This window comes from Physella acuta, unplaced genomic scaffold (assembly GCF_028476545.2).
Source record: "Physella acuta isolate Inbredline_101_S28 unplaced genomic scaffold, ASM2847654v3 ptg001674l, whole genome shotgun sequence".
Lineage (NCBI taxonomy): Eukaryota > Metazoa > Mollusca > Gastropoda > Physidae > Physella > Physella acuta.
Window position 1 is genome coordinate 85,307 of NW_026733187.1, and position 25,783 is coordinate 111,089.

Genomic DNA, 25,783 nt, shown 5'->3' on the forward strand with positions numbered 1-25,783 from the left:
CAATAAACCCAATGGTGACCTTGCTCTGTTAATAGCTAAGAAAAAAATTGTTTTGAAAACATATCCAATTTATTGATGGAGTAGGCTGATTGGGGGGGGGGGGGTTATTTGAGTAATGATTTGTTGGGATGGTAGGTGAAATTCATTTTAAAAACTGTAACATTATTTAAGGTTGACCCTTTTAGACTAACTAAAAAATATGGTTGATAAAGCTACTGTGCAAATATATGCAAACAATATTGGTCATGTAGGCCCAAAACCAACACATTCACATTTTCCTTTCAATGCAATAAAAAGTCCAAAACTGCTAACAGTTAAAATAAATATTTTTATTTGGCGTTGAAAATAAAGATCTTTAAAACAAAACACAAAGTGAGCATCAAAAGTATGAAGCAAAAAAAGCATGCAGCTAATTGCACAAAGCAAACATTTTTGTAGTGCCAACGTATAATAAATAAAGCAAATAAACATTTTTCATAAATGAATAAGTAAACCAAGTTCTTCACCTTATTTGTTGATACCTTATAAATATAATTTCCCACAAGTAAAGTAGTACAAATGTAAAAAATACAAAACTTCTAAAACAAAATCACTTGGCTCTAAAATAGCAAGGTTTTAAATTCATTAAAAAATGTGAATTATAATGAACTTGTGGAATACAGAATACAGAGAATCACTTTAAACCAATGCCAGGAGGTGATGACAACCACTTAAGTCTTTGAGCCCAGTCTGGTCTCATGAGGCCAATAGAATCTTTTGGCCATTCCCTGGCTTCAAGTTTTTTCCAATGTTGTTCTTTTAAATTATAATATTTTAAATTTTAAAAAAAAAAAACTAATAAAAAATCTAAGTTAATCAAGTTGTAGAAACACACAAAGCCCTACGGCAGTGGATTAATTAACTTAAGGGTTTGTCCAGAAAAATTCCGTAGCCTAATGGTTAATCTAACATTCAAGCACACAACTAGAAATAAAAATATAGTGGCAGACAAAAAAAAAGCTGAAAAAGTATATAGTGTATAAGAAGAATTTTGTTTCTAAACTGCAATAAAACTGAATACAAAATCTCATATAAAACAAAACCTGTAACTTTTCAATATAGACTTCCTCTATATTTTATATTAATGTTTGTTACTACAAACTTCAATGTAAAAATAAATGTTTAAAAAAATCATTAGGCCTTTAGTAAATATCTCCAGACATTGTATTTCTTATAACAAATAAACCCCACACTCCTCATCTGAGTTAAATCTCTAATGTACAAATACATAGGTAAACCCTAAGTGTAGACACTATCTCCATTTTTATTGCTCATTATGACCAAAAACCACAATCAACAAATTTAAGTTAATTCAATTTCTAATAAAAATAAAAAGAAGCCTAGTTTATTATCAATACATTTGTTAAGTTAGGTGACATAAAAAGTGAATCCCATTAATGAACAATTGCATACAGAGAAGACTAATGAACTATACATACAAATATGTTTCCTCTCATAAACAACATACAACCATACAGGACAAAATCTTTCATGTTGTAAACTACACAAAATGTGTTTTGATCAAAGGTTCTGACCTTTTGTTTACACAAACATTTTCCCCTGCACCTTTTAGCACTTTAAAAAAATGGTTTATCACACAGTGTCAAGTGCACTTTGAGAAAGACACAGCCCAATGCATATTTCTGCTATCAAAAGGCAATACATAACAGTAAAAATATCTTTTCATTTCTACATTAAATTATTTGTTAATGTAATAATATGGATGTTTTTTTTTTAAATATCATCTGATTGAAGAATTGCAAAGTTTCTAAAATATATCAATGTATATAAAGTAAGATTCTTTCTAAACATGAACATGAGTGTGTCAGATCAAGAAGAGTTCATATAGCTATCATAGCTAGGTGTGGCTAGTGACCTCGGCTAAGGAAAAGACACATAAATCTGGTCAGCAATCTCTGGCTCTATCACTAGTTGACAGCATCCCCATTTTCCAACAATATCGCTAAACTTACATACATTTTTGGCTTTTTTTTCATGGCATTTTCTAAAATACTGCAAAACCAGCTATATACATATTTGTTCTCATCAACATTTTTTTTCAAAATACTGCAATATTTAAATAACACTCTAAAAAATTTGTGTTCAATCATTTTCAAATGACTTCCAGGGCAAAGATGGAGCTGATTTTATTCCTCCAGTGTGATGGTTAGACCATTCTCATCAACACAGGCATCATACACCACAGCTTCAAGACCCTGGAAATAATTGTGACACAAAAAATGAGTTAATCAATTATTTTATTCACACGATATTGTTGATAGTTTTTGTGCCCATGTTTTTTTAAAACTTATTTACCCGGAAACTAAACCCTTTATATCTGAACCATTAAAAAAATGAAAAACCATTTCCGTTTCAATTTCAGTAATCATCTTTTCCCATTTTTGCCCAAGACTCACGGGGCAGATGAAGTAGAATTCATCTGTTTCAACAGCGTTGGCATACAAGGGGATTATGTGGTCAGCACTATCACCAGCCACCTTTGTTTCCCTAACATGAGTTAGGTGCCATCAGATCTGGGTGAACTCAGGGACATTCTACTGACTTGAACCTGGATTTGAACTTTCGGGTTAACAGTCTAGCACTCTACCGCTTGGCCATGCTGTCTCCTTGCTTTAAATTTACTAGACTTAAAATAACTACCTTGTTTTGAAATCTTTTATAGTTATAGATACAATATCACTGATAGTTGTGTACCCAAGATAGTTTAACTATTTAACCATAAACTAAACCAATGAAATTTGAAGCATTAAACAAATAAAGAGCCGCACCTCCTGCTGTGCCAGAATCTCCTTGATGAAGGAATGACAGCGGGGCTCCTTCATGATGCCGTAAATAAAACCTCCACCCCCTGCCCCGGCGCTGCACATGCCGTACATGTAGGGTTTGAGCACGGACATGATGCAGGCGATGGTGGTGGACTCACAGCCTGGTGCCAGCAGCTTCTTCATCTCCCAGTACCGTCTGACACAGCTGCCAACTTTTTCCAGATCACCTGCGCAAAATTTTTTAAATAATTTAAAAATGGTGTTTGAAAATTTACATCAACACATTTTCAGGATGATACTATGATGATTTCTAGCAGCATATATCAAAGTGGACATATTTTTTACTGATACCGCAACCTTATGGGATGGATGGAGGTAGTTCATATCATGACTTAACAAGTATGCTAGAGTAGAAACAAGTGTTTATATACCATCCATGACACCGTGGGCACATTCTTGAGCCAGAACCACAAGGGAATCCTCAGTCTGGACAATAAAAGGATTTCTTGCGTACCAGTTTCTGACCACATCCTGGAAAAATGTTTTTATATATTATTAACCAGCATGAACAAAATAGTATTTAAAACAATTATCTATATATTTTTATTCTGAACACACTAAGGTATTTATTTTGGACTGTTTTTCCCAAGCCAGAATACCTTAACATATTGAGAATGAGTTGGTGGAGTAATGGATAACGAAAAAGTTAAAAGTAATATTGAATTTGTTGCATTGGTACTGTTGCATTATGGTGAAAAATAGAGTGATAGACAATCAGGTAGGTATAGCAGACTGAATCTTGGCTTTAAGTTACAATACTTTAACTCTACCAATATTTACATTAAGTTTTATTTCAAAACTAAAGTTGACACAGGTAGAGAATATAGTCATTGTAAAGACAGAACACAGGCCTTTGAAACACAACAATGGACTTAAATTTGTACTGAATAAGTGACACAGACAGACATGGATGATCACTCAGACAAATAGTAGCTTCCTTGTGTGAATATATAGCAGAAGGGTAGGAAGCAGGCGTTGTTACAAAAACAGCAATATTGAAATAAAGTGTTATTTAACGCCAAAGGTAGGCACAAGCACAGAATATAGTCCATGTAAAGAGAAAACAGTTTTAGCATAGATCCAAGCCCACCACGGCACAAATCACCAAAAATTATAATTCTATAATGTTCTCAATAATGAACATTTTGCAACTTGTGTAGTTTGTGAGAAAACTATTACATATAGGACATTTAACACTAACCCTTGCCATGTTTACCCATAAGAAATAAACATTACACATTCCCAGGTTTACCAGTAGAAGATTAACATTAAACATTGCCAGGTTTACCTGTAAAAGATTAACATTAAACATTGCCAGGTTTACCTGTAAAAGATTAACATTAAACATTGCCAGGTTTACCTGTAAAAGATTAACATTAAACATTGCCAGATTTACCTGTAAAAGATTAATATTAAACATTGCCAGGTTTACCTGTAAAAGATTAACATTAAACATTGCCAGGTTTACCTGTAAAAGATTAACATTAAACATTGCCAGGTTTACCTGTAAAAGATTAACATTAAACATTGCCAGATTTACCTGTAAAAGATTAATATTAAACATTGCCAGGTTTACCTGTAAAAGATTAACATTAAACATTGCCAGGTTTACCTGTAAAAGATTAAGATTAAACATTGCTAGGTTTACCTGTAAAAGATTAACATTAAACATTGCCAGGTTTACCTGTAAAAGATTAACATTAAACATTGCCAGATTTACCTGTAAAAGATTAATATTAAACATTGCCAGGTTTACCTGTAAAAGATTAACATTAAACATTGCCAGATTTACCTGTAAAAGATTAAGATTAAACATTGCTAGGTTTACCTGTAGAAGATTAAGATTAAACATTGCCAGGTTTTACCTGTAGAAGATTAACCTTAAACTTTTACCTGCAGCAAGTTTCTAGCCAGCCTGGTCTTGCCTGTGTAGATGAGCACCAGGTGATCAGTGAACTTCTCAACGTACTCTCTCCTCACTTGAAGGTCCACCACGTCCACCTGCAGGGGCAGCTTGGCCTCTGACAGACCTAGCCTGATCCCACCTATCAGCCCACCTATCTGGTCCTGCCAGCCACCACCTGTGGTCAGCAGCTGTTCTAGATATAGCACCTGGTGAGGGAAACAGTCAAAATTACACCTGTGTTTATAGCAGTTGTAAATATTACACAGGTAACCAACAGTACAACCATGATAAGTCTATATATTTCACAAGGCACCCTAACTCTTTACATTCCAACTTGTTTTAGCTATCATAAACAGGTTTTTTTTTTTTTTTTAAATTAATCATATAATAAACAGCACACCACACAAAATTTAAATTTAGAACTAAAAATGAAAATAGTCTTAACATGGGAGGCAACCCACAATGAAATATAAAAGTACCCAAATTTAACAAACAGCACAGTAACCATAGACAGAAATAATCTTAAAAATGGGGGACAACCAGCAACAATGAAAGACAACTCACTGCATGCACAAGACCTTTTGTGTCAAATCCTTTCCCTGCAGCACTGAGTACAGCTGCTAAGACAGCTCCAGCAAGGATGGAACTGGTGCCCATACCTGGGGGATACAGGAAGTATGTGATAATATGTTCTCTCTTAACATTCACTAGATGAGGCATGTCCTAAAACAACTGAATAAATGGTACGACAATAGTGAGAAAATATACTTAAAATATATGCTGGCTATACATACTGTATGTTACCATAGGTTGGGGTTAGGGTTATATCACTAGAAGAATGGTTTCAAATATTCTAGGTTAGAGACACTGGTCATACAAAAATGTTGACAGACATTTAATGATATTTATGTGTGTCCATTTCCCATGGGTATCCATCAACTCAAGACTTTTGGGTTAACAGGGGTATGCGCTACCATCCGACCACGTCGCCCCATGCTGTAGAGCTCACAGTATCAATCTGCAACGTTTGAGGTCTCCCATCTCTGGTGGATACCTGACTTAAGTCAGGGAAAGTAAAGGCATTCAAGCGTAACGCTGACAACACAATTCTTTAATATGCTGTCAAAGAAATATGTGATCTCTACTTCAATCGCCATGGTCTATCAATAAGCAGGTATTAAAAGAGTAAATTACTTCCTCTTTAAATATTCTACAGTGATAGTCAAATCCGAACAATGTCACACATTTTTATTTTCTCTTAGAACATTTAAACAAGGTACATTACTTCCTCTTTAAATATTCTAACAATTACTTTCTTTGAAAAATTCTTACAAGGTACATTAGGTTCCTTTTGAATATTATAACAAGGTGCATTACTTCCCCCTTTTGAGCAAGCTACATTACTTAAAGGTAGATTACTTCCCCTTCTACACTGTGATGTACCTGAGCCATGGGGCAGGTTGGACCAGGACTGGATCTCAAACCCACTGCCATAGGTATCCATGAGCTGCTGGGAGAGTGGTGTGGATGAGTGGATGTCCACCAGGTCCACACACACAATGGCGGCTTTGAGCAGGGACCCCGGGGCATGCGGCTGACAGTAATCCTCCAGGTCAGCCAAATGGTGGCACTCCACGTTTATGTCTGCCGCATGCTCGTCTAGGACGGTCAGCTTAAACATTGGCCTATACACAGGATTAAATCAGATCAAATTGTGTTGTTATATTGCTTTAAATTTGGAAAAGCTGTAATAAAAGTGTAAAGGATGGAGTAGCCTAATGGTAGAGAGTTGGACAGCTAACCAGTAAGTCTCAAGTTTGAATCTGGGTTCAAGTCAGTATACTGTCCCTGAGTCCACCCAGCTCTGATGGGTACCTTACTCAAGTAAAGGTAAGTAAAGGTGGCTGGGCATACTGCTGACCATACTATCTCTTCATATGTATAGGTCACAGAAACAAGTGAACTCTACTGCTACTATAATAAAAGTGTAAAAAAATCTGGGATGGTCAGCTTGAACATTCGCCTATAAACGGAGGATTAAATCAGATCTAATTATGTGATTGTTGTATTGTTTTAATTTTGGAAAAGGTATAATAATAAAAGTGTACAAATGGTCAGCTTGAACATTGGCCTAAAGCAGGGGTCGGCAACCTTTTGGGACAGAAGAGCCAAAAGTTACAATTTACCACATTTCACAGTTTTTAAAGAGCCACAAACACTTTTATTTCAATTTTATGATATTTGATTAGGTATATATATATGTTACGGTCAAAGCCCGAAGTGCGGCCAAAGCTAGGATTGGCCGGCCAATCCGCGGATTGGCCGGCTCTCTTGGCCAAAGGCCGAAGAACTTAGCACTAAGATCGTATTTCGTACATTGGCCGGCCAATGCGCGCACTGGCCAGGACGTACTGGCCAAAGTCCGAAGCGCTTAAACTTGACAGCGTATTTTGTACATTGGCCGGCCAATGCGCGCACTGGCCGGGATGTCCTGGCCAATGTTCTATCTAGACTAAGTTGTGATCGCATTTTCATTATTCTGGGTGCGTTTTCATTGAGAGTAACGTATTGTTCAGCTCTTGTTTGTATAGCATTCTATATGCAAGGCGACATGGATCAAAAGGGCCGTCAGATCATGAGACAGACATAGCAGATGGCTGTCAAAAGAAAAAAAAATATAAATCCATGTTAGTTTCCATATATGGGCTCTCGATAAAATTATAACTGAGGAAGATCTTGAGAACATTGAACAAGAAATGGAGGTTGCCATAAATGCAACGACATCCTCAGCTCACACATCTACTGCCGTGGCGGAACGCCCAGACCAGATGCGTGACAATAATGTGGCCAACAGATTCTGCATAGTTTGTGAAAAACATTGTAATGCAGCTCATTCTTTTGGATCCTGTGGCAACGATGTCCATGCTATTTGTGGAATACCCAATGAAGCAGACGAAGGGTACGGAGGGAACATTACCTGCAGATTGTGACACAACAAACAAGACATCATGGAACACAGATCAGCAGCTCATACTGGCTTGCAAACTCAAGGTGCTAAGATGCTTAAAACATCAAATACAAAATTTAAAGATGGTGAAGTGGATGACAATGTACGCATTCGTTTTCCAGATGTTGACAGAGGTCACGGTGATCCGCGAAGCGTGATTGCAGTTGTCATGAGCGTCGAGGGCGGTTTCTACAAATTAGGAGCGGAACATGGTGTTCTAAAACAACTGTATGCTAGAAGTGAGTTTTCAATTCTTCACGAAAAACTGCTCTTATTGTCGTCAGTTGGCACTGAGGAAAAATCACTACGAACCATCGCATCTTCACAATCATTGAATGGGGGCCAATGCTACACTCGCTGCAATTGCACAACTAAGTGCACAACAAATCGCTGCAAGTGTAAAAATAACAAGCTGCTAAATGCCATAAAAGTTCAACTTGTTGTAACAAATGATGATATTGATAGATTGAGACTATAGTACAATAAAAAATTTGAATGTTTCTGTCATTTACTTTTATTAATAATCAATAAATACTTAATTTCATGATCCTTACGCCATTAAAAAAAAACAAAATCTGCTCATGATCTTCTAATTCGGACTTTGGCCGGTCATCCCTAGCCAGATGATCTTCTAATTAAGACTTTGGCCGGTCCACCATGGCCAGTCTGCGGATTGGCCGGCCAAAGGCCGAAATCAAGCAAAGTTTCGGACTTTGACCGACCTATGGGAGGCGATATTGGCCAATGCGCGGATTGGCCGGCCAATCCTAGCATTGGCCGACTTCGGGCTTTGACCGTAACATATATATATATATATATATATATATATATATATATATATATATATATATATATATATATATATATATATATATACATATATATATATATATATATATTACATTTAAAATAAATAGCTTAAAATATGAAATAATATTTATTCATATAAAAACACACGTTTTGCACAAAACATATTAAAGTAGTTTAGTAAGCTCTGCTCGAAATTAGAAACTTTACATTGTTATTAGATCTAAATCTTTAATTACCGAGTATTGCAGACTAATATTTTTTATGAGTTTTAAAAATAAATTAAAATAATTATCAATATTTGTGCATGGAGCTGAAGAGCCGCATCTTGACATAAAAAGAGCCGCATGCGGCTCGCGAGCCGCAGGTTGCCGACCCGTGGCCTAAAGGCAGAGAATAAAAAGATGAAATTATGTGTTCTTTTAATTGCTTTTAATTTTGGAAAAGCTTTAACAGTAGACGCAGAAACATTATATAGAATCAAGCTCAGGAACCAAACTTAATCTGGATTAACAGTTGTGAGTTGACCATGCAGTCCCAAGCACAAGAAGAAAATGTAAGAGGAATATAAAAGATGAAGAAACTTACTCTCTGATTCTTCTTGCTCTTGCTCCAATTGGTCTCTAAGGAAAAAATAATTTTTTATGTATATACTTAGAGAAAATAAAAGATTGATAGAGTAAATAATAGAAAAAATAATTTTTAATAAGTAATACTCAATGACCAACACTCAAAAAAAAGAACTGATGACAACTAAGCAAAAACAAACCATACCTCAATCTAGTTAATTAATGAGTTGCACTGCCTAAAATTTAAATAAAAAATAATCGAAGACTATTTTTAATTTTTTTAAAACTAGAATAATAAATTTTTACTTTTCCGTTAACCAGCAGTCCCACCATAGTGACAACACCACCATGTTCGTACGTGATTGGTGGCGTATCCGACCAACCACCTGATATATCTATACGGGCTGGACAGTCTGCTTGTATCCATTTGTTCATCAAAGGGAGAGCAGCATCAGTTGTACTGAAAAACTGAAAGTATCCAAAAATAAAATAAAACTAGTATAAAGTTAAGCTACATTTCTCAACTGATAAAAACATATCATAACCGCGATTATCATACCACCAAACACATTGTTATTTTGTAGGGATATCAATATATACCTTTGGAAAATAACAGCATTTGTTAAAAGAACAGTATCAAGAAAATTATGTAGGGCTAACTTTACACCAAGGACACCATCTAGAATAAGATATGTTCAAGAACCAGCCTGAGGGTTTAATATTATAAAGAAATGTGCGGAAACCTTTTTGGCTGTCATAACAGCCTGTCTAATGAGTATCTGGGCTGCCCCCTCGTAATGACGTGCAGCTCTGATTAACAGGTCAGGTCGACCCATCCACTTTTCACGTTCCTTAGCCATAGCAGCCACTCCTTGAGCAAAGTTTCCAGCCTGAAATATGGAGCACATTTTTAGCTCAAATTTTATCTCATGATAGTACAAACAAAAGTTACTACAGCATTGAAAAATAATCATAAAGCTACTAGACTTTAATTTAACAATATATATACTGTACTGTAGACTTTAATTAAACTATATATATATATATATATATATATATATATATATATATATATATATATATATATATATATATATATATATATATATATATATATAAAAATATATATATATATATATATATATATATATATATATATATATATATATATATATATATATATATATAGTTGAAATATATTTTAATTTTATAATATGAAACAACAGAAATTTCTAGAATTAAGCAATAATACTTAGATCCAGTAGCATCAAAACTATTTTAAGTAAATTTTGTAATGTTACTAAACATGAAATCAACTTTTAGTTTCAATCGTTTACTGTGACACAATGTTTAACAGCTGCGCCCACCTCTAGATAAGAGAATGCTTTCTTCCACGCCATATTTCCAGCAGGTCCACTCCTGAGCCCGCCCTGTGTACCAGCCATCCCACCCAGCATGTCAGCTATGTTGGCTAGTGTACGTGCTGCTATACCTGGTGATGTCGTCTCGCCAGCCACTGACAAACATAAACACAAATTTATACAACAAACAACTCAACCTGCAAATAAATTAGTCTAGCTATGAGAAATTTGAAGTTTGGAAACAGTATACATGTGTAACATATTAAAAAGCTTAGAGATAGATTAAAAACAGTTTGCTATTTGGGTAGTTGGAAAATGGTTTGATAAACTAGGTAGTCTAGCTGTACAGTGCATAAGTGCTAGCCTGAAATGTGGTTCCTGGACTCAAGTTCATGGACATTGATGATACTGCCCAGCTTAGAAGGGTACCTGACTCATGTTAAGGAATGCAAAGGTGGCATTTGCAAAGAATTTACCCTACAATTCCTTCATATGCTGAGGTAACAGAAAAACAGGTGAACTCTACTTCATCCATGCTATGAACATAAAGTCCTAATGAGTGACAAAAAAACTGGATAATTCCAGTTCTTTTTCTATGTGTACTTTAGCTCTACTGAAATAAATTAGTTTTATATTTATAAAACTATTATTTTTGGCATGAACTTGCTGTAAAAATAAAAAGATTAACTTTATAAAACAAGAAAACTTCTTTAACATGAGCCAAAGTGCAAATAAAGCTCAGTAAAATAAACTTACCTTTGTCCAAGACACTAAAAATTGCCCCTGTGTAGCCCTCAACACTAGCACTGTTGTAGAGACTACAGAAGCCTAGGTGACCTTGACATTGTAAGGTCTTCTTCAAGTGCTGCTCACCAACAGTGAAAAACAGTTTTCTGAGAACAAATAAAAATGTGGTTTTACTGTACTATCAACCTGCTACAATGAAACTAAGTGTTAGGAAACATAGCACTATGGAAAAAAAGAATGACATGTTTTTTTCTAAGACAAAGTAAAGGCATATTTTTAAAAATTAATAAACAATTGTTGATTAAAAAAAAAAGGGTTTGATGGTTAACTTTTTTTGTCAAATTAGCAATTTTTGGGTATCTTAATTTTTTTAATGTTGCGCTTACACCTTTTGATTCATACATATTTTAGTGCATTATAGAAAAAAAAAAGTTTTATCATAAAGACATAAACGAACCCAAATATATTGAATTTAAATCAGCAATAATTTATTTTTTAACAGTTATTCTGTAACTTATCAGAAAACAGGTCTTAGAAATTGTGGCTGTATGGGTCACGTGCTCAGTAATTTGTCACTACAGGGGCTAAGTGTTCAGTAACTTGTCACTATAAAGACCAAGTGTTCAGTAACTTGCCATTGTAAGAGTCAAGCATTTAGTAACATGTCACAGTATTGGCCAAACTGCCTTCTTTACAAACCTTTTCCATGCAAACTCTGTCTCCACATCAGTATGTGATAAAATATCTGACAAAGAAATTCTCCAACTCTCTCGCCACCTGAACAAAGAGAAAATAAATTGACCACACAAGATGTAAACAATAGTGGAAGGGGGGTGACAACAGAGAACTATTACAAGTACTTTGGGTAGATCACTATGGGTGTGTAGATCAGTATGGGTAGATCAGTATGGTTAGAACAGTATGGGTAGATCACTATGGTTAGATTAGTATGGGTAGATCCCTATGGGTAGAACAGTATGGGTAGATTACTATGGGCAGATCACTATGGGTAGATCACTATGGGTTGATCAGTATGGGTAGATCACTATGGGTAGATCTCTATGGGTAGATCACTATGGGTTGATCAGTATGGGTAGATCACTATGGGTAGATCTCTATGGGTAGATCACTATGGGTAGATCACTATGGGTAGATCACTATGGGTAGATCACTATGGGTTGATCAGTATGGGTAGATCACTATGGGTAGATCTCTATGGGTAGATCACTATGGGTAGATCACTATGGGTAGATCACTATGGGTAGATCACTATGGGTAGATCACTATGGGTAGATCACTATGATCAAATCACTATGGGTAGATCACTATGGGCAGATCACTATGATCAAATCACTATGGGTAGATCACTATGGGTAGATCACTATGGGTAGATCACTATGATCAAATCACTATGGGTAGATCACTATGGGCAGATCACTATGATCAAATCACTATGGTCAAATCACTATGGGCTGTGTAAGTTACTTATTACTTGATCCCAGTTGAAGTTTCCAGACTTGGTCCTGGGGTCCAAGAGGGACACCTGACTTGTCTGGGAAAGTAAAGGCAGCTGGGGCTAAGTAAAAAGTAAAGTTCCCTATTCGAACCCGACAGCCCATGGGGCAAGTGAAGTAGAGTTCACCTGTTTCTGTGACCTCGGCATATGAAGCGATAGTGTGGTTAACACTATACCCAGCCGCCTTTATATTCCCTAACGTGAGTTAGGTATCCATCAGTGCTGGGTGGACTTTCAGGTTAGCTCGTCTATCTGTACAGCTAGGCCACACTGTCTAATTGAGGCACAGTACTAACTACACAATTATTTCATATGCAGAAAATGTAAAATTCAAATAAGCTCTACAATGCCCTTAGGTTTGATAAGTTATTTTACATTTTACTAGGTCTTGACATTTGAACTTTAACTTAAGGTATTTAAAAGCTAGAACTTCTGCAGACCACATCTAAAGACAGGTACAGGCTTGTAACCTCTTTAAAATGGTTCTGTCCTTGTCATCATGCACAGTCCCCATCAGCCACAAGATTTCCTTAAGCCCCACCAGTTCAGAGATGTGAAACACAGGAAACAGCTTGGCGGTCAAGATGGTCTGTAGGTCATCAGCCTGGAGAATAGAGTAAGATGCTGGACACAAATTAGCGGGTTAGGTCAGTTGAGGTGAGAATTACCATTAAGGGCCATATAGATAGATTGACTCTATATATAAAGACACTGGCAGCAAGAATTAATGTTTTGAATAGATTTGAATCTGGGTGTGTGTATGGGGAAGGGAGACAATAAGCTTAATTCATTACCCCATTACAATGAATATCCAGCTAAATTCATTACCCAGCTAAATTCATTACCCAGCTAAAACTAGTACCCAGCTAAAATCATACCCAGGAAAAACTAGTCCGAGCTAAAGAAAAAAAAATTATCCAGCTAAAACTAGTACCCAGCTTAAACTAGTACCTAGCTAAACTAGTACCCAGCTGAAATTAGTACCCAGCTAAATTGATTACCCTGTTAAAACTGGACCCATCTAAATTCATTACTAGCACACTGAATGAACTAACATTCACCTCCCCCCCCCCATTTACCATGTTACTTTCCCACAGCTATCCCCCCCCCACCTACCATGTATCCAGACCTCCCCCCCCACCTACTATGTTACTCTCCCACCCCCCCTCCACATACCATGTAACTCTCCCCCCCCCACCTATCATGTAATTCTCCCACAGCTATCCCCCCACCTACTATGTGACTCTCACACCCCCCCCCCCACCTACTGTTACTCTCCCACAATCCCCATCATGTTACTCTCCCACAGCTCCACCCCCCCACCCCCACGTTACTCCCCCCCCCCACCTACCATGTTACTCCCCCCCACCCCCCACCTACCATGTCACTCTCCCACTCCCCCCACCTACCATGTCACTCTCCCCCACCTACCATGTCACTCTCCCCCCCCCCCCACCTACCATGTTACTCTTCCCCACCCCACCTACCATGTTACTCTCCCACACCTCCCACCTACCATGTTACTCTCCCCTCCCCCCCCACCTACCATGTCACTCTCCCCCCCCACCTACCATGTTACTCTCCCACACCCCCCACCTACCATGTCACTCTCCCAAACCCCCCACCTACCATGTCACTCTCCCCCACCCCCACCTACCATGTCACTCTCCCCCCCACCTACCATGTTACTCTCCCCCCCACCCCCCACCTACCATGTTACTCTCCCCCCCCACCCCCCACCTACCATGTTACTCTCCCACAGCTCCACCCCCCCACCCCCCACCTACCATGTTACTCCCCCCCCCACCTACCATGTTACTCCCCCCCCCCCACCTACCATGTTACTCCCCCCCCCCCCACCTACCATGTTACTCCCCCCCCCCCCCCCACCCCCACCTACCATGTTACTCTCCCACAGCTCCTCCCTAGTGATGCCAGTCCTGTCCAGCAGCACAAGCCACGGCTGGTTGCAGAATGTGCTCATGCTCTTCCAGGTTGGTCCCTGAAATATGGTCAAACACCCGCATTAGACATAGTTCAGTTTAAGTAGACACCAGCATTAGGTGTAGTTCAGTTAAAGCAGTCAAACACCAGCATTAGGTGTACTTCAGTTAAAGCAGTCAAACACCAGCATTAGGTGTACTTCAGTTAAAGCAGTCAAACACCAGCATTAGACGTGGTTCAGTTGAAGTATTTATACTCCATCATTAGACGTAATTCAGTTCAAATAGACAAACACCATCATTAGATATAGGTTAATTCAAATAGGCAAAACAGCATCATTACACATAGATCAGCTAAATTATTTATACACTGCTATTACATGTAGCTATTTAAATTTATTATTACTCAATCATTAAACTAGTTTAGTTCAAGTAGTCATACAGCATTAGTAAAGGTAGTTCAGTTAAAGAGTTCATTCACTATCATTATATGTAATTCACTTAAATTATTCATTCACTATCATTAGATGTAATTCACTTAAATTATTTATTCACTATCATTAGATGTAATTCACTTAAATTATTCATTCACTATCATTAGATGTAATTCACTTAAATTATTCATTCACTATCATTAGATGTAATTCACTTAAATTATTCATTCACTATCATTAGATGTAATTCGCTTAAATTATTCATTCACTATCATTAGATGTAATTCACTTAAATTATTCATTCATCATCATTAGATGTAATTCGCTTAAATTATTCATACACTATTGATAGTCATATTATTCTAGTCACATTATTAAAAACTATAGGGTTCAGTCATAATTAGCTTTAAATTTTTTTCTCAACATTACTTAGGAGTAGTAGTTTGGGGGTAAGGGACATAACTCAGATCTATTCCCCCTGGTGTTGATGCTATGAAAACAGCCCAACAAAATTGTTATTTTTTTTTTTAATTTATTTGCTCTGAAATTTAAGTAGGAATAAACTCATCTTTGAAAAGTTGTATTGGTTATGTGCAGCACACACTTAAAATGGCATTTAACATTTACACACAACTAAACAGCATCTAAAAGGTAAGTAAGTAACCCTCAGACCAGAAGATCCATGGGGCAGATAAAGTACAGCTCAGAGCCTTTAGTTTTCATGACTGAAGTCATTGACCTATCATAGCTGGGTTGATTTTTGGACGGCTCTACTGACCAAACCCCTAAATAGGGCTTGAGATTTTGTTCAGTATTCCTATGATTTAATGGTTACACAATGAAATGCTATTGGTTAGGCTTATGTATGGACACACCTTGATGTCATCTGAGAGTTACACACTCTTAATGGGTTAATGATCTATTGAGTTAAAGGTTAAACAATGAAATATCATCAGTTTTAGATAACCTTAATGTCAACTAAAAATTACACACCTTAATGGGTTAATAATCTTATAATTTAATAGTTAAACAATGAAATGTTATCAGTTATAGACACACCTTGATGACATTTAACAATTAAACACTTCAATGGGTTAATAATCTTATAATTTAACCAATGAAATGTCATCAGTTATAGACGCACCTTGATGTCATCTAACAACTACCCACCTTTACGTCATCTGACAATTACCCACCTTGATGTCATCTGACAATTACCCACCTTTATGTCATCTGACAATTACCTACCTTGATGTCATCTGACAATTACCCACCTTTATGTCATCTGACAATTACCCACCTTTATGTCATCTAACAATTACCCACCTTTATGTCATCTGACAATTACCCACCTTGACGTCATCTGACAATTACCCACCTTGATGTCATCTGACAATTACCCACCTTGATGTCATCCGACAATTACCCACCTTGACGTCATCTGACAATTACCCACCTTGATGTCATCTAACAATTACCCACCTTTATGTCATCTGACAATTACCCACCTTGACGTCATCTGACAATTACCCACCTTGACGTCATCTGACAATAACCCACCTTGATGTCATCTGACAATTACCCACCTTGATGTCATCTGACAATTACCCACCTTGATGTCATCTGACAATTACCCACCTTGATGCCATCTGATAATTACCCACCTTGACGTCATCTAACAATTACCCACCTTTATGTCATCTGACAATTACCCACCTTTATGTCATCTAACAATTACCCACCTTGATGTCATCTGACAATTACCCACCTTGATGTCATCTAACAATTACCCACCTTGATGTCATCTGACAATTACCCACCTTGATGTCATCTGACAATTACCCACCTTTATATCATCAAACCGGCCATGCACAGTGATCATGTGTCTAGACATCCCCATGGTCTTTAGATGTACATTAAAACCTTGTAGCACAATGCCATCTGGAAGCTGGACACCTTTGCCCTATGACAAAAGGTCAGAGGGTAGAGTAAAATGGGTAAGGGAGACAACTTTGAATACTTAAACTAAGATGTTACATCACAACAAATCTTATAGTTTCCATGACCAATATTTTGAGTTTTACAGTGCTTTGTGAAATATATATGAGGTAATAATTTAAAAAGTCAAATCACTTTATTTTGCTTCTTGAAATTCAAAGAATCATAAATAACAGCTATAAGTCTATATAAGTAAAACACATTTATCTTAACAATAACAATGTGTATTACATGTACACATGCTATGATAACTTATTAAATCTCTATTTATAGTGCCTCCGGAAATTCAGATCTAAAAGATCTATCTTTTCCTAATACAGGGGTCGGCAACCTGTGGCTCGCGGCAACCTGTGGCTCCAACCTGTGGCTCGCGAGCCGCATGCTGCTCTTTTGATGTCAAGGTGCGGCTCTCAAGTTCCATGCCCAATGATTAATAGTTGTATTGTTTCATTTTCAAAATTCATAAAAATATTATACTGTAAAGAAAAACAACTTTAAATAGGATAAAAAAAACCATCGGAGAACAGTGAGAATAGGTGAGGTAGAAAGTAAATGGACAGCTGACAGCCGCTTTGGCACCATGCCCAGCCCCACAGCCGTGCTGTAGCCAGCCCCATGTCGACTATTCCATTCTTGCCACTGCTGAAGTGCCGACTTTTTCGAATTTCGTTAAATGGGGAATGTTATTTTATTCCGAATGCATCCCTCTACCGAAGTATTTTAGTTATTAGTATCCTACGGTGGAGCCACTTACTGGACTGTGGGGAACAAGTAGGGTGGAAGATAAGCTCTGTGAGAACCGAAGGACAGAGGCGACGGATTCAGTAATCAAGCCTATATCTAAGACAGTTAGTCAGAGCTGAGGGCTGCTTGGCTATGGGAGACACCTCCTCAGCCAGTGGTGTCCGTAAAGAAAGAAAAAACAAAGTTACTGGCTTCTAAAGTGGATTGGGATTGTCCTATAGTTATATTATTTGATAACTAACTTAATCAGAGCAGCTAGCTAAATCACTTTTTTTTGTGCAAAACATGTTTTTCTATGAATCAATATTAGTTCATATTTAACGGTATTTATTTCAAATAAACAATTAAATTTATTTACTCAATTCTAATCAAATACCAGAATATTGGAAAAGTAATGTTAGTGGCTCTTTAAAAACTGGGAAATTTTGTAAATTGTAACTTTTGGCTCTTTCATCTCAAAAGGTTGCCGACCCCTGTCTTAATATATAAAAAAAATTCATAAAAAACATTTTAATAACATGCTTTTATGTAATAATGCACTAAAAAGTAGAAAATAAATTATACACTTTGATTTGAATAACTATAAAGAAAAGCGTGGGTCACTTTAGTATCTTTTGGATATCTTTACTATTATTTAGGAAAAGACCCACGCTTTTCTTTATAGTAATTTAAATAGTAGAGTATAATTTATTTTCTACTTTTTAGTGCACTATTACATAAAAGCTTGTTATTAAAACGTTTTTTATGAATTTTTTTTTCAGTACTTTAAATTTTAAAAATTTACAATGAAGTTGCCTGACTAAAAACCATTGCACACCTAATGAAATTGATAACACATGTATAATAGTGTGGAATAGTTGGATTAATTCATAAAAAATTAATTTAATGTCAGATTGTATTGTCTTCATGTCTTGACCCATGTGCCAACTTTGAACCGGATCTGTCAGTTAGAAGTGCCCGAAATTTTCCTCGGGCGTTTAGATCTAGACAGAGAAAGCAAGTTAAATAAAAGCTTGTAAAAAGCCCATGTGCACACTTCTCTATCTCTCTCTCTCTCTCTCTCTGTGTCCTCAACATTTTGAGGCTATGTGATCAGTATGTTCAGCAATATATGGAGAACTTAAAGATTCGGACTTCTGTTGAAAATAATATGCTGGGTGTTTTAAATGTATAAACTAAATTTTATCTAAAGAAGGAAAATAAAAATATACGCATATTTGAATGTAGAAACACATTTTTAATTATGCAACCGGATAAGTATTTATTGTTGTGATAGGAATGCAAAAAACAATGATGTCACATGAAACGTGTTTAAATTACGGAAATTACAAAAAACTAATGGCGTCATCTTCCAATTTTGAATATGAAGAAACAAACTATTTCATTGAAATTCGATTTAGATCTGTAGATCTAGTTATCAAAATGAACACTATGAAATGTATACAATTTTCTTGGCCAAAAGTATTACAAATGACTTTAAAAAACAACATAAATATCACAAAACAGCTGGGTTTTTAACAGAAACATTTGAGTCTCTTAATCAGTGTGTGCATTTAATATGGTGTTGTGTTGACTAATAAAATATATTATTATTATTTCTTTTTTCTAATAGTTATTGGTATGTTATTTTAAATGTGTTGGATTTTTAACTATTTAGTTGTTTCTTTGCATGGTTCAACGTGTAGTAAAGCACATTGCATTTTGACCAATAACTATTTTATAAAATATTTTTCTCAAACAAATATAACATAAAAATATATAGGTCTATAATTCACGTGTAACGGGTATCGACGGCTAATGCATCTAATAGAAGACAATAAACGTGTTATTCTTTTACACAGACATAAAAATAGCTAATTATGATGTTTTGATTTTTCATTATCTTACAGGAATCTAGAATATCATAAATAAGCTTCTATAACAGGGGTCTCCAAACTCTTTAGTCCGAGGGCCGCATTATCTATCAAATTTCAGTTGGGGGCCAGTTTCTTCTAGGCATGTCTTTGATTTTTCTGGGCAAGTTCCTTAGCCATCACCAACAAACGATTTTTCTTTGGACAAAAAGATCTCCGCGGGCCGGATGAGAGGACCTCGAGGGCCGCATCCGGCCCGCGGGCCGTAGTTTGGAGACCCCTGTTCTATAACAACAAAAAAGTAATTGAGGAGATAAAAAATAAATCTCTATAAAACCACAAGACAATGACAGTAAAAAAATGGAGACTTGCCTTGGGGATATCAATCTGAAGCCCAGTCAAAAGTGAATCTTTACCAACAGTTATCTGCCCACTGAGGTCAGAGTGAGATATGACCGTCCTGCCCCCCACGCTGACTTCTCCCGCAAGCCTTGAGTTGATGATGACACTCTCCTCACTGACGGAGCACGTTGGCTGGGGTGGGGGAAAAAAGTTGGTTTTAGGCTTACAATCTAGTGTCAGAAATTTGTTTTTAGTTCTGTCATAGTATAGTAAACAATTAATTTATTGTATTTCGAAAACCTTTTTTAACACAGAACATGGCAACATATTTAACCAGAAACAAAAGAGTATTGATACTGTTTCAATTATTATAAAAGACTTGAATCAATTTTGCTAAAACAATGTCAAATATTTTATTCCTACCATTGAGTATTTCAGAATATATAAAAGGGGGATACCTAAAAACTTCATTGCAGCACAAAGACTAGATAATATTGGAGAGAAAAAGTAACAAAAGTAAACTATTTACCTCAATATCAACATGGGCTTGATTGGTCCAGATAAACTATTTACCTCAATATCAACATGGGTTTGTTTGGTCCAGATAAACTATTTACCTCAATATCAACATGGGCTTGATTGGTCCAGATAAACTATTTACCTCAATATCAACATGGGCTTGATTGGTCCAGATAAACTATTTACCTCAATATCAACATGGGCTTGATTGGTCCAGATAAACTATTTACCTCAATATCAACATGGGCTTGATTGGTCCAGATAAACTATTTACCTCAATATCAACATGGGCTTGATTGGTCCAGATAAACTATTTACCTCAATATCAACATGGGCTTGTTTGGTCTAGATAAACTATTTACCTCAATATCAACATGGGCTTGTTTGGTCCAGATAAAGCCCAGTTGGTCAGTCTCAGGAAAGTTGAGCAGAAGCTTCTTGTGTTCAGTGGCTGTGTGGGTTAAGTAATGGAACTTGCCACCCTCTACAACACCTGGCAGATCAGACAAGTGTAGACATTTATTTACTGGACAAGGCAACATTCTATACATGCATCAGAAAAATTAGTGACTGGACTTGTTACAGAGGTCAAAGGTCATAAGAAAATCACAATCTTCTTAAGAATTGATTAGCAGAGGCAAAGTCTGTGCAAAATTCCAAATCAATGGTAGATATTAAAAAAAGGTTAACAGTCAATATATGTGTAATATAGATTATCAATACTTTTTTTGGAAACTAGTTTTTCATCTGATCTACGATTAAATATAAACTCTTAAGTTTTTAAGTGTATTATATTGTTTAGGTGGTATTTCATAAAACAAAAGAGAATAGTATTGAAAATGCTAATGAGAAGAAAGTATTGGATAGACGCACTACGTCCAAAACAATGAATACTAACAATGCTGATTCCCTTCAACTGTACAAAAAGGATCAGGTAATCAGCTTGAACATATATTAAAACATGAGTCAGTGTGGATGCTAGGCTTAGTTTTGCATTCATATTTTACTACACTATTTCCTAATTTTATATCGTATTCTATAGTATAAAACATAATGTAAATATTATGTAACAGTTGATTCTTAATACGCTAAAAAATTATGGGTTTTAAGAGAAAAAAAATATCCACACAAAATTTATATTCAGAAACTTAACAAAAAATAAATTAATCTTAATAAAGTAGAAATGCAACAGCTTTTCTGAATTGAAAATTTAAAAAAATGATTTAAAACGTACAGCAATATTTTATTTTAAAACAAATAAAACTTTAACTTCAGAGTCATCAAAGTACTTTTCTTTCAGACTCACCTTTTTCAAGTAGAAACTGGCTAAAAGTTAAGAAAGAAAATTGTGTAATTTTATTGTATTTATTTTACTAAATGTAAACAATAACTCTCCTATCAGTATCAGCCTCAATATAATTTTAATACATTAACTACTCTTTCTACCCTTTTTTTCTAAAAGAGCTTTCTTTAAGTATTTTAGTATTCATGTGTCTGTTCAAATACAGATCAACTGAGTGACACAAACAAACACACTGACTACCCACATGCTTTCATGCGGTATCCATGGAGCTCCTTCCACAGTGTTTGTCTGGCGTACTCCGTGTTCAGTCTTGTGTTGGTGGGATCTGCTGTGCCTGGCTTCCCATAGGGCCCGCTGCGATTTCCCCTGACAAAATCTTCCTCTGTTACTGCTGATGTCATTGGTAGTAGCACATCAAAAAACAAGGACAACTGAGGAAAGGGAGCAAAAATATTTGATGTCATTGGTAGTAGCACATCAAAAAAAAAGGACAACTGAGGAAGGGAGCAAAAATATTTCCATTCATACAGTAACAACTTGATATATAATTTGCTTTATTCGTCTGTCCATCTTCCTTTAACTCTATACATCCAGGGAAACTACTCCGTTTTGATTTTTATAGTGTTTTTACATTAAAATATTCAATTTTTAAATTTCACTAAAATATTCAATATAATTAATAAATATTTCCTTTCCTAACTAAACTTAAAATTTTCAAATGCTACACACATTGTATATGTTCTCATTCATAATAATTGGCTTCTCAGAGACTATAACGGTAACAACTGAAGAAATACGAAAAACAGAACAAGCCAAGTTACAAGGAATGGAAAAATATTTATTATTTTAGATTTAAAGTTTTGTGAGTTTTTTTCTTTTTATCTGCATGGTTGAAATGAGGTTAAGAGAGAACTCTGGGCACCCAACTGCACACTATCACCAGGACATCTAATATTTAAATATAAAACCTTCTCTGAAGTGTACCCAACAACTCCCAAAGTTTCATGGCAATCATACATATGGTGTAGTAATGCATAACAGACAGTCAACTATCACATACACACACAGACATACAGTTATTTATATATAGACAGAGGTTAAGATCAAACAAATGATGTATGATCCACTGTGACTGGTTCCACTGAGCTACTGACCTTCAGTTGTGGCTGACCACTGTCCAGCCCCACGTACGTACAAGCATCTAACGGTGGCTTGGTGTAAAAAGACAGGAGAGTTTCAGCAACAGCCTCAGACAGAAACACAGCCCCTACAGTCTGTAACACAGAAGTAAAAAAGTTTATTCAAGTCCTGGACATAAACAGCAAGAGACTTAAAAATTAAATCTCAGCACAAAATGCCCACGGCAGTCAATGATTGAAAATTTATGGTGACTTAGAAGAGATGACATACAGCAGGGACTGTTCCATCAGGTCGTGTGCACCCCTCCAATGTTGATAAGTCAGGTTGGTAGATGATGTTCTCTATATAGCCCTGGGGAAAGATTTTATTTGACTAAGGTTGGTATATGATGTTCTCTATATAAAGATTTTATTTGACTAAGGTTGGTATATGATGTTCTCTATATAAAGATTTTATTTGACTAATTCAGGTTGGTATATGATGTTCTCAATATAGCCCAGGTGAAAGATTTTATTTGATGAAAGATTTTATTTGACTAAGGTTGGTATATGATGTTGTCTATATAGCTCTGGTGAAATATTTTATTTGACTAAGTTAGGTATTTTACCATTTACCTGTGGGTCAAGCAGCTAATTAAAGGGGCATTAAAATACAGTACCTGGGGGTCAAGCTGGTAATTAAAGGGGCATTAAAATACAGTACCTGTGGGTCAAGCTGGTATACTCCATGTTCTTTGACAATTTTGGGTGGCATTGGGATACTCAAAGCACACACATCACAATTAGTGAAAGCTGACTCACAGTCTAAAAACAATAGGCATCAAGTGTTTTCAATATATTTTTAAACTAAATTTTCAAACAAAAGATGTATTATAAATATTTTCTTAAAGCTTAAATTTGTAATTTGTAGTTGGTCTCTTTCTATGGAGCAGTTTTTCTGCTATTATCATTTCCACACTGAGAGTTTCATAGTAATAATTCAAATGGCTGTAAGCTAATACCAAGAGTAGATTTTTTCTAAATTACTTAAGATCCATCCATCCTAAAATTTCAAATGTTATTATCTTAATTTCTTTTGGAGTAGTAAGCTATGAAAACAGATTTATATTTTTAATTATCCAGCTGTGATATAAATGTACAACTTTTAAAAATTAAATGAAAAGATAATCTTCAATCCACTGTAATGTAAAATTCCACTGGCTATTTTGAAATCCACTGTGATTTATAATTTCACTGTGATGCTAGTTAGAAATCCACTATGATGTTAGTTAAAAATCCACTGTAATGTTAGTTAAAAATCCACTGTGCTGTCAGATATCCACTATGATGCTAGTCAGAAAATCACTGCAATCTCAGAAATCCACTATGATGTTACAGAAATCCACTGTGATGTTAGAAATCCTCTATGATGTTACTTAAAAATCCACTGTGATGATTGTTAAAAATCCACTGTGATGTCAGAAATCCACTATGATGATAGTTAGATATCCACTGTGGTGTTAGAAATCCACTGTGATTTGACTTACCTAAAAAACTTGGCAGAGACAGAACCATGTCTGTACTACACACCCACACACCAGCTCCACTGAACACACCAATCTGGAAATTTTAAAAAAAACACCTCAATATCTGCTCATATTTTTAATTTTGTTGTTTGAATTCTTTCAAGTCATACTTTGAAACACAATTTTCCTTCTTAAAAACAATACAAATTTACATCTACTCATGGTTTTAATTCAGTAGCATTTATTTTTACAAGTCATAGATTCAAACACCTGTTTTCTTTTTACAACATCTGCATAAGTAATGTAAGGCTATTGTTTTACTTACTTTTTTAACAAAGTATTATTTCACTGTGTGGTTTCAAGCACTGTAATTTTACTCTTTATTTACATTTGTATATAGCCAAAAATTGTTTAACTAACCTTGCAGATTATAGGAGTATTTTTGCAACTCATCGTTTCAATGCATCACAACTTATTAAAAAAAGCACACTCCACAAATACATGCAGGCTTGTTTGACTCACCTTGTGTGTTATGATGGAGTAAATGAGATCAAAGTTGTAGATCAACCCATCAAATTCTGGTCGGCTTCGAACAGCAGGTAAAGTGACAAAAGGCCGACTACAGGCCTCGTATGTGTACCTCCTTCCCTATCAAACAAAAGTAAAAGACAAATATCAACATCAGTTGTGGCTTCACTTTACTACACCACAAAAAAAACAGGAGCCACTGCACTAATAACAGAAGTCAATGTAACATATTATTATATAAATTATGTTAAAAGAGAAAACTTGATAATGGAAGGACTATATTTTTAAAAAAAAAACTTACAGTATGAAGTATCAAAATTTTAGCATTTTTCAAAACATCGCCATTGATCACCTGCAATGAAATGATACACCTGATAAGAATTGCTTTAAAAATAAAATTAATAAGTATGTAATAAATTGTAATACTACAGCTTCTATTCTCTCTCATTAAAAATTAGACAAGGATTTTGTGATAAAATCAGATAATTTATACTGATGAAATGTATCATCAAAGTTTGAAATCAAACTCAAGTTGGAGGTGTAGTGAAAAATTTGCTCCACTCTTATAAAATGCAATTTTCCATATAAAAGTGTAAAGTATAGAGGAAGTTCAAAGAGTAGTGCACATGACTCTCAAACTTAAATCTCAGGTTCGGATTCCAAGTTTGTTTCCTTAA

General features: G+C 35.7%; 1 protein-coding gene across 4 annotated transcripts in view; it reads right to left on the bottom strand.

Moving 5' to 3' along the window:
• Positions 1-344: 344 nt before the first annotated feature.
• The window catches only part of LOC131929777 (L-fucose kinase), a 29,016-nt gene continuing 3,577 nt past the window's right edge, over positions 345-25,783 (bottom strand). For all 4 annotated transcript variants that reach the window (XM_059286143.1, XM_059286144.1, XM_059286142.1 and 1 more), the window contains exons 4-27: positions 25,408-25,458; positions 25,101-25,226; positions 24,600-24,672; positions 23,777-23,877; positions 23,345-23,425; positions 23,089-23,208; positions 22,179-22,365; positions 20,994-21,124; positions 20,143-20,304; positions 17,022-17,138; positions 14,699-14,800; positions 13,269-13,402; positions 11,982-12,059; positions 11,292-11,428; positions 10,542-10,690; positions 9,918-10,064; positions 9,481-9,642; positions 9,194-9,228; positions 6,235-6,476; positions 5,356-5,450; positions 4,779-4,997; positions 3,257-3,356; positions 2,829-3,052; positions 345-2,255 (exon numbers count right to left, since the gene is read on the bottom strand). In XM_059286143.1, coding sequence (XP_059142126.1) covers positions 2,187-2,255; positions 2,829-3,052; positions 3,257-3,356; positions 4,779-4,997; positions 5,356-5,450; positions 6,235-6,476; positions 9,194-9,228; positions 9,481-9,642; positions 9,918-10,064; positions 10,542-10,690; positions 11,292-11,428; positions 11,982-12,059; positions 13,269-13,402; positions 14,699-14,800; positions 17,022-17,138; positions 20,143-20,304; positions 20,994-21,124; positions 22,179-22,365; positions 23,089-23,208; positions 23,345-23,425; positions 23,777-23,877; positions 24,600-24,672; positions 25,101-25,226; positions 25,408-25,458 — 3,042 coding nt within the window. In that variant the 3' untranslated portion in view covers positions 345-2,186. The remainder of the gene's footprint in view (positions 2,256-2,828; positions 3,053-3,256; positions 3,357-4,778; positions 4,998-5,355; positions 5,451-6,234; positions 6,477-9,193; positions 9,229-9,480; positions 9,643-9,917; positions 10,065-10,541; positions 10,691-11,291; positions 11,429-11,981; positions 12,060-13,268; positions 13,403-14,698; positions 14,801-17,021; positions 17,139-20,142; positions 20,305-20,993; positions 21,125-22,178; positions 22,366-23,088; positions 23,209-23,344; positions 23,426-23,776; positions 23,878-24,599; positions 24,673-25,100; positions 25,227-25,407; positions 25,459-25,783) is intronic.